At 45.6% G+C, this 15,015-nt stretch overlaps 1 protein-coding gene across 1 annotated transcript in view; it reads left to right on the top strand.

Annotated features, from left to right (window-relative positions):
• The first annotated feature begins 11,173 nt into the window (after positions 1 to 11,173).
• Positions 11,174 to 15,015, top strand: part of GPR26 (G protein-coupled receptor 26) — a 31,905-nt gene continuing 28,063 nt past the window's right edge. The window contains exon 1 of the mRNA XM_061634372.1: positions 11,174 to 11,856. Coding sequence (XP_061490356.1) covers positions 11,189 to 11,856 — 668 coding nt within the window. The 5' untranslated portion in view covers positions 11,174 to 11,188. The remainder of the gene's footprint in view (positions 11,857 to 15,015) is intronic.

The following is a 15,015-nucleotide window of genomic DNA, read 5'->3' as shown; positions in this document are numbered from 1 at the left end:
ACATAGGTCATCAAACAGGGTGACCAAGGCTGTCTCAGTGCCAAAACCAGGCCTGAAACCCGATTGAAATGGATCTAGATAATTGGTTTCATCCAATAGCACCTGGAGCTGGCTAGCAACCACTTGTTCCAAGATCTTGCCCAGGAATGGAACATTTGCCACTGGTCTGTAGCTGTTGAAGTTTTCTGGGTCCAAGGAAGGTTTTTTCAGAAGTGGTCGCACCGCCGCCTCTTTCAGACACCCAGGGACCACTCCCTCTCGTAAAGAGGCATTTATCACTTCCTTGGCCCAGCCAACTGTTCCCTCCCTGCTAGTTTTTATTAGCCAAGAGGGGCAAAGATCCAGTACCGAAGTGGTTGCACGTACCTGTCCAAGCACCTTGTCCACGTCCTCGAGCTGAACCAACTGAAACTCATCCAATAAAACATGACAAGACTGTGCTCCGGATACCTCATTAGGATCAACTGCTATAAAATGGGAGTCTAAGTCTCGGCGAATGCATAAGATCTTATGCTGGAAGTGCTCAGCAAACTCATTACAGCGGGCCACCGATGTATCTACTATGTCCTGTAGGCCTGGATGGAGTAATCCTCGGACAACTCTAAAGAGCTCCGCTGGGCGGGAGAGAGATGCCTTAATAGTGGCAGCGAAATGTTGTCTTTTCGCCACCCTCACCGCTCCTACATACAGCACAAACCAGCGCATAGTTGCATTCGTCAGGAGTTTGTCTCCATCTCCACTCAAGCCGCCTCCTATCTTGTTTCATCGCTCTCAGCTCTGGAGTATACCAAGGAGCTGTATGAGCTCTACAAAGGAGAGGGCGCGCAGGAGCGATTGTGTCAACAGCCCGGGTCATCTCTGCATTCCACAGATTAGCCAGGGCTTCGACAGGAGCGCCAGTCCTCTCAACCGGAAAATCCCCCAGAGCCCTTTGAAAACCTTCAGGATTCATCAGTCTCCGGGGGCAGACCAATTTAATAGGTCCCCCACCCTTGCAGAGGGGAAAGGCCACTGAGAGTCTAAACTTCAACAAGCAGTGATCTGTCCATGACAAAGGGAGAGATGTAAGACTCCCCACATCCAGATCACTATCCCCATGTCCAGTAGCAAAGATAAGGTCTAGAGTATGCCCCGACATATGTGTTGGACCACTAACATATTGGGACAGCCCCATGGTTGTCATGGCGGCCATGAAGTCCTGAGCTGCCCTAGACAAAGTAGTCTCGGCATGGATGTTGACATCCCCCAGTACTAATAGTCTGGGGGATCTCAACAATACCTCCGAGACCACTTCCGTCAGCTCAGTTAGGGAAGCCGTTGGGCAGCAAGGTGGGCGGTACACCAAGAGGATTCCCAGCCTGTCCCTCTGGCCCAGCACAAGGTGCAAACACTCCAGACCAGTAACTGCATGGACATGGTGCTTGGTGAATGAGATGGAACTCTTATAGACCACAGCAACCCCACCTCCCCGACCCTCAGATCTACCATGATGCTGGACCAGGTACCCCGGTGGGCAGAGCTGGGAGAGACTAACTCCTCCCTGTTCGCCCACCCAGGTCTCGGTTATACATGCCAGATCGGCTGCCTCGTCCACAATCAAATCATGGACGAGGGAGGTTTTATTATGTACCGATCTGGCATTTAAGAGCAGCAACTGGAGATCTGAGAGTTGGCTGAGAGGACAACCAACAACCCTGCGGGTATGAGAAGGACCGGAACAAGGCACAGCCACTACATGTCTGGGCCGCGTTCCCCTTACCTGGCACGTTCTTCTCATAACGCCATACCTCCCTCTGCCCATCACTACGGCAATTGGGGCCCCCTCAAGTCTCCCCACTTGATGGAAAGACCTCTTCCCCAGGCACATAATAAACTATAAGTACAAAAAACTCATATACACAAAAATACACACTCACTCACAACATACACTCATACACGCACCCACTCATCCAATTCAAACCAACACGGCAAACAGAGTCCCGCACTCTGTGCGCACAGGCGCCAGCTCTAAACCTCTCTTCTTCACACGAAAAAACGCCACCCTCAAAGAGTCCAGATGATAACGATGATGAAGAAGCGTGGGCCGCCAAGGCAAAGCTCAAACCGCAGCGGCAGAGATGGAAGCGCGCAGGCGGCCAAAAAACACCAGCCGCGATGGCAGCGGAGCACAAGCCACGACAGGGACGAAGCGCAGCAACAGCAGCAGCAACGAAGGGCACGGCCACGCCCACGATGGAGAAGCACAAACCGTGGTGAAAAACGCCGCGGCCGCAACGGCAGCAGAGAAGAAACCACAGCCCAGCAACGACCAGCCACAACCCCGGCGAGCAGCAAGGCGACCCAAGCCACACGAGGCGGAAAGCGGCGCCCAGCAACAGCGGCAAACAAGGGCGCAGCAGCAGCGACGACGACAGCAACGACAAACGATGAGGACAGCAACAAAGACACAGCGACACGATGACAGCGAAGGGCGCCGCGGCAACAGCAATGGAGGCGGCAACAAAGAACACGGCAGCAGAGGCAGCAGAGACAACTATGATGAGATGTAATGTACATTTCATTTCATTTTTAATTTGTATACTACCTTTCTACATCACTGCACTCAAGGCAGTTTACAACCATAGAAATGACAAAAATATACAGAAATAATCATACTATCATTCTATAATGTTACAAAATATAAAGTAATACAAAATAAGCTTAAACAGCAAATGTTACAAAAATACACAATAATACATATGCAAGTGTAGCACCAATAGAGATTACTATTAAATAAACTCCATATCAGTCCCTTCTGCTTCTAACATACACACCGTCTCAGGGTCCTGGCTCTCACCCAGGACTCCATCCATCCATCCTGGCCCTCACCCAGGACCCAAACACAGCTCACCCCCAGAATCTTACAAAACAAAGAAGGGACCTGGGAACTGCTTACATAATAAAAAAAACCACAAAAAAACCCTGCTTACATCATCACAAAAACAACTTAAAGCTTGTTTTTATGAATAAAAGGTATATGGCAACTCATATAAAATATCAAAGTAAAGTACAAAATATACAATAAAATATACAATAAAACATAAAATACCATACAAACAGTACCATGTCCAGAGCCTTCATGCTCTTGCCCGATGATGGTGTGGCCCCAGCGTGGAGCTGGTGCTGCTGCTGCTGATAGAGGTGGTAATGGGCAGCTGGTGATGGGCTGAGGGCCACCATAGGCAGTGGCGTGGGCTGCCTGCTGGGCTGTAGCAGCACCGTTGCCTGGGTGCAGTGTGCCACCTGGTACTGGAAGTGGCTGCAGTTGGCCCCCCCGGGGTGGTGGATAGTGGGCGGCCAGGGCCTCCATCATGTCATCTTCGTGGGGTTCCTGCTTGATGAACAGTGGAGGCAGGGCAGCAGAGGGGCCCCACACCTAAGCGCTCATAAACCGTGATGGGGCCCAGCTTGTTTGAGCAGCTGTAGAGTGGCTGCTGCTGTCCTGATGCATCCCTGCCCTGACGCCGTACTCCAGGCCACTGGCCTTGGCTGCACGCTCCTGCTGCCTGCTGCGCTGGAAGAGGTCAGCCAGGAACTTATTGTTGAAGGCACTTGGGTCGATGTAGGAGCTCAGGTCAATGGAGTTCTTGCGATCACAGATGTCCAGAATGTCCAATGCCAATGCTGAGGCTAGGTAACTGTAGGCACCGCCAGCCTACTACTGTTGCTGCTGCTGGGCATGCCTTTTCCCTTACATGTTGTCTGCTGTATTTTGTCTTCACACAGGCATTGGTAACTGGGTTATTAAGCAGGGGTTTTTTCAGAGCTTGGAAAAGTTACTTTTTTGAACTACAACTCCCATCAGCCCCAGCCAGCTGGCTGGGGCTGATGGGAGTAGTAGTTCAAAAAAGTAACTTTTCCAAGCTCTGGGTTTTATACAGCTCTCAGGCAGGGCTGTAAACACAGGCCTACAACAGGGTTTTTCTTACATCTGGGATGCAAACTGCTTAGAAGACATCTGGGCAGCAGTGGGTGGAATGTTAGGGCTATGCCACTCACCCGACCTCTGTGCAGCTGAGTTTCTCCAGCATACTGGGATGGAAATGGGGAGGGGTGTGAGGGCAGCAAGGTTGGCATGGTGCAAACATGCCAGTGGAGCCAATCTGGTTCTTTTTGGCCATGAACTTCATTCTAGAATGCCCTATTCAACAGGGATCCCCTGCTGCCAACTCTGATATCATTCCAGCACCTGGTAAAGACATATTTATTCTCCCAGGCATACCAGCACATAGTGTGAATTATTTTTAATAATAGTTTTGTCTGCTCTTCTGAGTTTTTATACCGCTACGTTGATTTGTTCTGCACTTTCTCTTTTTAAAACTGATCTTTATATCTTTATTGTTTTAGTAACTTTTGTTGTACGCTCAAGGGCAACTTTGAAATCTTATCAATAAATACATTGATACATAATGTATCCTTTAGTGTCACTCCCAAGCTTGCTCCTACAAGCACTGCCACATTACATAAACTCAGAGGATTAACCTACAGCCTGCTTTTGTGTTCAAGGTTCTACAATATATTTGGACTAATATCCCTATAATCTGGTCCTAAAGAGTTTGGAACACTGCCCCAGAGGATACAAGGATAAGATTTGATTCAGCATTTCTGAGACAGATGCTATACTGTTGGAGACAGTAAAATGATAAATGAGACCTGCAATGAAATATAGCATTGTGGAGTGTTTTTGTTCACATGCTGGTCATGTCTTTCTCTAGATAGGCCACTCCATTTCCCCTCCCCACCCCAGTTTTCCTGTTTCTTTCTCCCATAGTCAGCCAATTAGCATTCCACATCCCTGTGCATGTTCACTCCTTATTGGGCTGTTTGGGAGTCTATTTGCTTTTTCAGTTTTTGTTTCCCTCCCCCATTTTGTTTTTTTGGGGGAGTGGACCCAGTGTTACCCAGTGCCAGCCCCATTCAAATCGTGGATTTCTCCATTGATGTGTATGATCCAGCCCTGGGCTTCCAGCCCTGGTGACATCCTTAAAAGCTTCTCAATGTGAACCAGGAAATGGCCTAACCAAACAATGAAATGGTCTATCTTACTCCTTTTATATCTATGTCCCTGCTCTTCTTACCTCCCTTTCAAGCCATTTGATTCCATCAGTCCTCTCACCCGGTTGACACTCCTCCTCCTCCTCCACCACTTGCCCTCTCCAGGCATTGAGCAGAAAGGTGTGTTTGTGTCTAAGTATGTTTGGCTGAACATGCTTTGAAGCCTCCCTGCACTCTGGAATGCAAAATGGAAAGAAAAGCATAAATGCCTGAACTGTCTTGCATCAGTCTATGCTGCTGAATTGTAAAAGATTTTCCCCAACCTTGGGGTTTTCTGAGAGCCAGTGTGGTATAGTGGTTAAGGTGCTGTACTATGACCTGGGAGACCAGGGTTTGAATCCCCACACAGCCATGAAGCTCACTGGGTGACCTTGGGCCAGTCACTGCCTCTCAGCCTCAGAGGAAGGCAATGGTAACCCTCCTCTGAATACCACTTACCATGAAAACCCTATTCATAGGGTCGCCATAAGTCAGAATTGACTTGAATAGTCCTTGCTTGCTTGGAGTTTTCTGAAGATGTTTTTTACTTGTGCATAGCTCAGAGCTACCCTGACTCTGGCTGCATACACCATGGACTTAAAGCACATTTAAAGCACAGGACTTTCCCCAAAGAATTCTGGGAATGGTAGTTTATTGAGGGTGCTGGGAATTGTAGCTCTCAGAGGGGTAAACTACACTTCCCAGGATTCTTTGGGGGAAGTCATTGCTTTAAATATATGGTGTGTTCAGGGGTGGCATGGTTTTGGCTACCTAAAGATAGGCATTCAGAAGGCTTGAATTGGCATTATCACGCAGACAATACGACACTGCAGTCAGGAATGCTTTTTTTTTTTTACAAAGAAGGAAATTAGGAAACTAGCTAATGACAGGTTGAAGTTAAATAACGTACATTCAGATTTCTTATTTGTGCATTGTAGAAACCCCCATATTGCCATGACTAACTGTACTGTGTCCCCCCCCCGAAATAAAATTAATCATTTAAATATTGGGCACTTAAAAGACAACCTGATAGCTGCATCATGTGGAGCGAAATAGAGGTTTTTTAATATATATATATATACACATGCCTATTGAAAGAATGTGCCTGAAGTGGCTCTGTATACACACAGCACAGCTGAAAATGAACACAGTTCAACATATAATTGGTCATATGGAATAAAGCTCAGAAATTGCTCTGAGAAACTGTCCACAGGAAAGAGCAGTGCCTTCCACCCCCACAGATCCACCCACAGATGATTTCCTAGTCAAAGATTTGCGTGGGCTGCTGCTGGATAGATTTGATTTTCAAGTCTACTCTAAAAGCTCTAATTTAAAAAAAAAATCCTCCAGAAAGGGCAAAAATCTAGAGACAGCAACTGTATGCCAGAAAAGCTGGTGTTCCTTTAACTGCATGAAATAAAGTAAGAGCTACTGATATAACCCGGGATTTAGTAATTTGGGAAAATGAATAACAAGTTGAAGTAAATATTAGCCAGTAAACTGCCGTTCTTTAAGTCCTGGAGATAGGTGGGCTGATAGCTACAAAATGGATAGCTCTTGAGAGGAGAGGAGTGGTCATCATTTCCATTTTCGAGATGAGAATGGAAGCTTTGAGAGAGTAATTTATTTTATTATGTTTGCAACAAAGATTTCAATCCAGCCTTTGGCAAAAGGTTCCAATGGCTTAGTAGCCATGGCCACCTAGTATTGTGTGTTGAAACAAACCAAAATCTCTTTCTGAAATGGGTTGTGGCCTCACATGGCAGTAATATTGGCTTTTAATTAAAATCACTGCAGTATGTCTCAGGAATCCCACCTTCCACCTTGGCTCAAACATACAAAACCTTCACCCAACCCACCTTTCTCACCCTTCAGCCCTGCTACCTCCTTGTCTGTAACAATGCACAATGAGTGCATGGGAGTCAGGAGCAGGATCATGCCTTCTCTTCCCTCCCCCCCCCACAACCTGACACATTCATCGGCTCTGTGTGCACTGAGGCAAACATGCAAGCCACTTGTGCATATATAGTCTCTTTATAAGCAGAGCACAGGATCACATGGCGACCATGATCCTGCTCTTTCCTTACTTCCTTCATTGTACACAGTTTCTGTCTTCACAGTGGAAGATATAGGGCAGATCCCTGAACCTGAACTAACATTTGCAGGAAGGGGTTCTGAGGAACTGAGACAAATAGTGGTAACAAGAGAGGAAGTTCTAGGCTTAATGGACAATATAAAAACTGACAAATCACCGGGCCTGGATGGCATCCACCCGAGAATTCTCAAAGAACTCAAATGTGAAATTGCTGATCTGCTAACTAAAATATGTAACTTGTCCCTCGGGTCCTCCTCCGTGCCTGAGGACTGGAAAGTGGCAAATGTAACGCCAATATTCAAAAAGGGATCCAGAGGGGATCCCGGAAATTACAGGCCAGTTAGCTTAACTTCTGTCTCTGGAAAACTGGTAGAAAGTATTATTAAAGCTAGATTAACTAAGCACTTAGAAGAACAAGCCTTGCTGAAGCAGAGCCAGCATGGCTTCTGCAAGGGAAAGTCCTGTCTCAGTAACCTATTAGAATTCTTTGAGAGTGTCAACAAGCATATAGATAGAGGTGATCCAGTGGACATAGTGTACTTAGACTTTCAAAAAGCGTTTGACAAGGTACCTCACCAAAGACTTCTGAGGAAGCTTAGCAGTCCTGGAATAAGAGGAGAGGTCCTCTTGTGGATAAGAAATTGGTTAAGAAGCAGAAAGCAGAGAGTAGGAATAAACGGACAGTTCTCCCAATGGAGGGCTGTAGAAAGTGGAGTCCCTCAAGGATCGGTATTGGGACCTGTACTTTTCAACTTGTTCATTAATGACCTAGAATTAGGAGTGAGCAGTGAAGTGGCCAAGTTTGCTGACGACACTAAATTGTTCAGGGTTGTTAAAACAAAAAGGGATTGCGAAGAGCTCCAAAAAGATCTCTCCAAACTGAGTGAATGGGCGGAAAAATGGCAAATGCAATTCAATATAAACAAGTGTAAAATTATGCATATTGGAGCAAAAAATCTGAATTTCACATATACGCTCATGGGGTCTGAACTGGCGGTGACCGACCAGGAGAGAGACCTCGGGGTTGTAGTGGACAGCACGATGAAAATGTCGACCCAGTGTGTGGCAGCTGTGAAAAAGGCAAATTCCATGCTAGCGATAATTAGGAAAGGTATTGAAAATAAAACAGCCGATATCATAATGCCGTTGTATAAATCTATGGTGCGTCCGCATTTGGAATACTGTGTACAGTTCTGGTCGCCTCATCTCAAAAAGGATATTATAGAGTTGGAAAAGGTTCAGAAGAGGGCAACCAGAATGATCAAGGGGATGGAGCGACCCCCTTACGAGGAAAGGTTGCAGCATTTGGGGCTTTTTAGTTTAGAGAAAAGGCGGGTCAGAGGAGACATGATAGAAGTGTATAAAATTATGCATGGCATTGAGAAAGTGGATAGAGAAAAGTTCTTCTCCCTCTCTCATAATACTAGAACTCGTGGACATTCAAAGAAGCTGAATGTTGGAAGATTCAGGACAGACAAAAGGAAGTACTTCTTTACTCAGCGCATAGTTAAACTATGGAATTTGCTCCCACAAGATGCGGTAATGGCCACCAGCTTGGACAGCTTTAAAAGAAGATTAGACAAATTCATGGAGGACAGGGCTATCAATGGCTACTAGCCGTGATGGCTGTGCTGTGCCACCCTAGTCAGAGGCAGCATGCTTCTGAAAACCAGTTGCCGGAAGCCTCAGGAGGGGAGAGTGTTCTTGCACTCGGGTCCTGCTTGCGGGCTTCCCCCAGGCACCTGGTTGGCCACTGTGAGAACAGGATGCTGGACTAGATGGGCCACTGGCCTGATCCAGCAGGCTCTTCTTATGTTCTTATGTTCTTAGAATGTGTGAACAGGATTTCTGCCACATACATACAGCTTCCCATTTCCATCTCCCGCACTAAAGAAAACCCTTCTCATCCTCCCCTCTTCCTCCCCTCATGCAAATCTAAATTAGAACTTCTTTTACCCTCTGAAATTCTGAGACCCAAGCTTCCTTCTGCCTCATATAATGTAAAACTGCAATCTCATTTTTCACATATACAGATTCTCTCTCTCCCCCCTCTCTCTCTCACACACAAACACACACATATACTAAAATACATTCTCTCACATATCCGCCAACATAACATAATGGCAGCAAGCACTCCCTGTGGCTCCATAACTTTCTTTGTGGCAAATGAGGTTCGTTATCACCTATCGATGGCTACGATTCAATTCTCTGTCAGCTTCTATCCTTTCCCGTCTCTGGTATATTTTTGCCAGGATGTGTTCTCATTAGCCTATCAATATGTCAAAAGCAGAATCCCTGTTTTTTCCTCCTAAACTTCCCCAGTATCACTGGCCTATGGCCATCTCTGTTTGACATAACAAAAGGGGAATGATATTTAGATTCAGGTGGATTTGGAGAATTTCTTGAAGGATGTTGACTGTTTTGCTCAAAAATAAACTTCTGCTCCAAGCCAAGATATGAGGCATGCCTGAATATGATTGAGGGTTAATTGGCAGGCATCTCTTTCAGGTAGGGAGCTCTAACTTTCTCAGTAAATGTAGGCTGATTATTTTGGGAGAAGCAACCTTGACAATGCACATATTATGCCTTTGACATTCTGAATGTTTGAGATCCTTATTGGAGGAGATATGCCACATTACCCCCTCAATCAGTTCATTAACAGCTTGACCTGAAGTTTTGTCCAGCAGCACAAACCCCTAGAAAACTGTGAATGGTGCAAAACCTTGGCATTTAAAAAAAATCAGGTTGCTAGTCCCTTGTGGCTGCAAAAATTATATGGACAACCTAGCATTTACTAGAGAGTCTGAATCAACAGAAGACCTTCAGCAGCGATTCCAGTAGTGAGGGTGGTGGTGGTTGGAATTCTGCCCTATATCCTTATTCCTTCCCTAAGGCTCTCGGTGCTCCCCTCACCTTATGCTCTTATCTCTGCCTTCCTTTTCTTCTGCTCCCCTCCAACCTATGCTTCTTTTGTCCCCTCTACAGCCACAGTCCTACACAAAAGATTCTGATTTCTATAAAACTACCAATAGATGTAAATAAAGTAAAGGCATGTTAATTTGCATGTCTTAAGAGGACTGTAAATGGATTTTCTTAGCTCATGATTTGGGCTGGGATAGGTGAGGGTTCAAATAAGGCAGATCCATTCTCTGAACACCGTTCTTTCTGCAAAGAAGTTTTATCTCTTAGAGAACTTTCACATTCACAAAAGCACTGAGATCCTGGAACAGTAAAGGAATATATATAGGCATCCACTGGAGCCAAGCTAGCCATTCCTTTTAAGGATGCACTGAAATATCATTTTGAAAAAGGCTGGAATGGACTTTGGCATCTGTTGTTTGAAAATTAACTGCTAAAGATATTAAACTGATGGATGGCATTTCTTTTCAGACTTTCAAGACTTTCAAATATGAGGGGGATATCAGCTGGGGGATAGGAAGGGGGGAAGTAAAAGGAAGCTGGTGTGTCAATCATGCCAGCAAATCACCACCAGTGTGCATGCTTTAATCCATTAATGGGGGATTTATCTGCGATCATAAAAGCAGGTTAGAGTCAGCCTGGAAGTGTGTAGGTGGGAGGGGGGGAGAGAAAGAGAGAGCGCAGGAGAGAGACACAGAGAGAAAGGAGGTAAAGAGAATAAATACACTGGTTGAATTGCTGGGAAGCTTTATGACCAATAATTAGGGTTCTCAGATGAACTGCTGCTCAAGAATATCCTGCTTTCTTTAGAACGAGATTGTGACTTGGTGCTGGTGATTTTTTAAAACCCTCCTTAGTCTGATGGGCATTCCCAATGCTTTTTGTGCATGTCTCTAAAAAGCATTGACGTGGAAAGAAGCAGAAGCAGCAGCAGCAGCAGAGGGGAAAAAACTGCAGCTCTTCTAAAAATACTGAGGGCATGCAGGAGTGTGAGCAGGCTGGGGAGGAGGAAGAGGAGGGTGTGAGAGTGCCTTGCACTATGTTTTCTGGATGCCAGCTGGGTGCAGTTTTGGAAATGTTCCTCCTGTGAATGGAGGCACCATGAACATTTGGGAAGTGATCCTGGCTTTCTTGATTGTGGTGCTCATCCTTGTGTCGTTGCTGTCCAATGTGCTGGTGCTGATCTGCTTTCTGTACAGTGCAGATATCCGCAAGCAAGTCCCAGGATTGTTTATCCTCAACCTGACCTTCTGCAACTTGTTGATGACTGTTTTGAACATGCCCTTGACCCTGACTGGGATCATTTACAAGAATCCACCTGGAGGAGACCAGCTGTGTCATATCGTGGGTTTTCTAGAGACTTTCTTGACCACCAACTCCATGCTGAGCATGGCAGCTCTGAGCATAGACAGGTGGATAGCAGTGGTATTTCCTCTCAACTACCATTCCAAGATGCGTTACAGAGATGCTGCTCTCATACTGAGCTACACGTGGTTACATTCTGTGTCCTTTCCTATAGTGGCAACTTCTCTGTCTTGGGTGGGTTTCCATCACCTTTATGCCTCTTGCACCCTCTACAACAAGAGACTGGAGGACAGGACACAATTTATGATTTTCACTGGAGTCTTTCATTCCCTCAGCTTCCTCCTCTCCCTCGTAGTCTTGTGTTTCACATACCTAAAAGTGCTTAAGGTGGCACGCTTTCACTGTAAAAGGATTGACGTGATAACAATGCAAACCCTTGTGCTGCTGGTGGACATCCATCCCAGGTAAGGTGATACCTGTGTCCTTGACTGGCAAGGGCACACACTTCTGAGGATACCCGTGGAGAGACAAGATTATGTTCAATATCAGAGTAAATCATCATCCATCTGTATCTCATTACTTATAAATGTAGTGCTTGCCTATTTCTAATCTGCATGTTTATATTCCCAGGTCTCTTTGTAGCTACAAAAATTAATTGCCAATTATATTTTGCAAACAGCAAAAGATGTCATCCAGGAATCCTTGGGTATGTTTGAGGGCTGTAGTGGAATCAAAAGGTTTGCATATACAGGCATTTTCTTTTTGGCTGTGTGTCTGAATCTCTGCTATTTTCACCTACAATGAACAGATCCGTGCCTGTTCATTGAAGTCAATCAGTAACGTTCATGGGTTTTAAATGAACTGATTCAAACTGAAATGCCTTGTGTCCCTTAAGACTTTGCAGTGGGAAAATAGCGTGCAGAATGACATCCAGTTTTCTGTGTAATTCTGAATGTCACTTTGGAGTCAATAACTTTATTTTCCTTGAAGGAAGGATGCCCAGAGAAATAATATTTCCAAAATAAACATGAGCAACCAACTAGGTACAAATACATCCAAAATTGCATTAAGATTCAAATTAATACAGACAAGCAAAAGAGACTGGATTTAAATGTGCTCAAGAGACCTTAAATCAACCCATATTTTCTAGGTATGGGAAGATGAGTCTCAAGACAAGGGGGGGGAAATGAAGTAAGGGATGACTAGCATGGGGAGAGATAACTAGGGGGAGGTACAAAGAGGAATATCACAGAGAATGAGGAAGAAATATCACCAGGGGAACTGGGTGGCAGAGGTTTGGAAATTCAATGGGAGAGGAGTTGACAGGGAGAATGTCATCTGACTTAGCTAGAGTAGATTTTGCTGGTGGGAGATGAAGAGACAATGAGTTTATTGGGATTTTGAGTTGGGGGAGAGAGATGAAGGGGAAGTGTCACCACATATGTGATAAAAAAAATCTGGTGTGAGTGAGAAGCATGGACGTATGGCAAAAATCTAATTAGAGAGAATAGATATAGGTAGAATGAAGGTCCCAACTGGGCTGCTCATAATCTCTCTATGTGTATAGATTGATGAAGCAGCAGTAATGTGGCCCTGGTGGCCTCTCCTAAAAAGACTGAGTTACTTTGTGATCATTTAGAGCCTGGGGAAGACAGGAACAAATTAATATGAGTGCCTGTCTTTTCCTTTCACTGTGTCTAATAGCAGCTTGCAGCTGAAAAGAAAGTAAGAGAATACATTATAAAGATGAATGTAATTATGTATGGTCTGGAGAAAGTGAGAAAAGTTTTTCTCCCTCTCTTACAATACAGTACAGAGGCATCAATTGAAGCTGAATGGTGGAAGATTCAGGACAGACAAAAGGAATTACTTCTTCACCAGAAGGCAGCCCGGCACCAAAAGGCAGCCAGGTTGGGCCCTGGCCGAAGGCCCCTGTGGCCCATAGGTTGGAAGGGTAGCATTCCTGTTCTGCAATCCACGGCAGGATCGGCTTCCGGCCCTGCTGGGGATCACAGAGAGGGAGTGCCCAGGCTCCCCCCCAATACAGTCAGCACGGGCTTCAATGCTTGCATGCACACCCCACCTACTTCTCCTGTCCCTGTGAATGATGCATGCACTGCATGCATATACTTGTCATCAATCAAGATGGTGGTGGGGACTTCCCTAAGGGGCTGATGCCCCTGCTGCCATCTTGCTTGATGGCAGGCAGGCAGGCAGGCATGCACAGCACGTATGTGACTGCCATCAACCAAGATGGTGGTAGAGGCTTCCTTAAAGTGATGGCACCCCCACCGCCATCTTGGTTGGTGGCAGGCATGTGCACATACTGGCAAGTCATTCACAGAGACAGGAGAGGTAGGTGGGAAGCATGGGTGAGCTTATTAGCCCTACGCTGCCTGTATGGGGGGGATCAAGCTATGGCATCCTGGGCCTGGGGCAGGCTGATGCTCAAGGGCCCAGTCATGCCTGGCGCTGGCCACAGAGCACATAGATAAACTGTGGAATTTGCTACCACAAAATGTAATGATGTCCACCAACTTGGACAGCTTTGAAAGGGGATTAGAGAAATTAATGAAAGATAAAGCTATCAAAGGCTGCTGATTATAATGGCTATATTACCTCCAGTATCAGAGACAGAATATATCCTTAACACCAACCCAGTAAGGTAGGCCAGCATAATCATCTCCATATCCCATGGCTGAGGCTAAGGGGCAGTGGCTTACCTAAGCCTACCTAGTGAGTTTGTGGCAGAGGTGAGATACAAACTGGGGTGTTATGTTATTCATAGCCCAATAACTTACGACCAATCTATGTATGACATTGCAAATCTGGGCATGGATCTTCCAACATTATTTTCACTCAGAAATAGCTGCCGGGGGGGGGCACTAAGTTGGCAGAGGTGAAATACAAACTGGGGACTGTGGCATAGCAATGGGTAGCTTGACCCATTTGACCTATGCCAGTTCTCCAATTTAAATCAAGGCAGGTACAAATTAATATGGGTGCCTGCCTTTTCCGTCTACTGTGGCTAATAGTAACTGGCAACTGAAATCAGGCAAATGGCATGAGTGGGATGGGTTAAATCTTCCCTTTTCCAGCACCATGGCCCCATTCCAATCTTTACTCTTAAGTAAAGAGAAAGTCATCTCTGGCATCAGGTACAGTTTAGGCCTGAGCTATTATGCTACATTAGCTCTCATAGGTGATTGACACAGGAAGCTGGTCTAGTGCAGACACTTGTCAGTGATATTTGATATGATTAATAGTATTAATGAGGGAGAAATAGGTGAGTTGGTAATGTAATAAGATCATTAGTTTGTTGAAAGCAAGGTGCGGCAAACAGAATGGAAATAATGTCAGGACAGATCAGGGGGACTAAATGTCAGGCATTTCCAGGGCATCTTGCAATTGGGAATTTGGGAAGTGAATGGTGGTATATAGGAATGAGATCAAAAGAACAAGGTCCAGCTACAAAAGGCATATGTCAAGGGGAGAGGTTTTCTGGGATAGCCCAACTCCCAAGACATTTAACAGAAACAATTTTGGAACAGAATAAGTTGAACACTTTCAGGGATCACCCAAGGAGTCTTCTAAATGCCCAGCATCAGTTACACCTAAGCATG

Source organism: Rhineura floridana, chromosome 7, assembly GCF_030035675.1.
Source record: "Rhineura floridana isolate rRhiFlo1 chromosome 7, rRhiFlo1.hap2, whole genome shotgun sequence".
NCBI lineage: Eukaryota > Metazoa > Chordata > Lepidosauria > Squamata > Rhineuridae > Rhineura > Rhineura floridana.
Note: the sequence above shows the minus strand (reverse complement) of the source record. Positions and strands in the feature narration are given on the sequence as shown.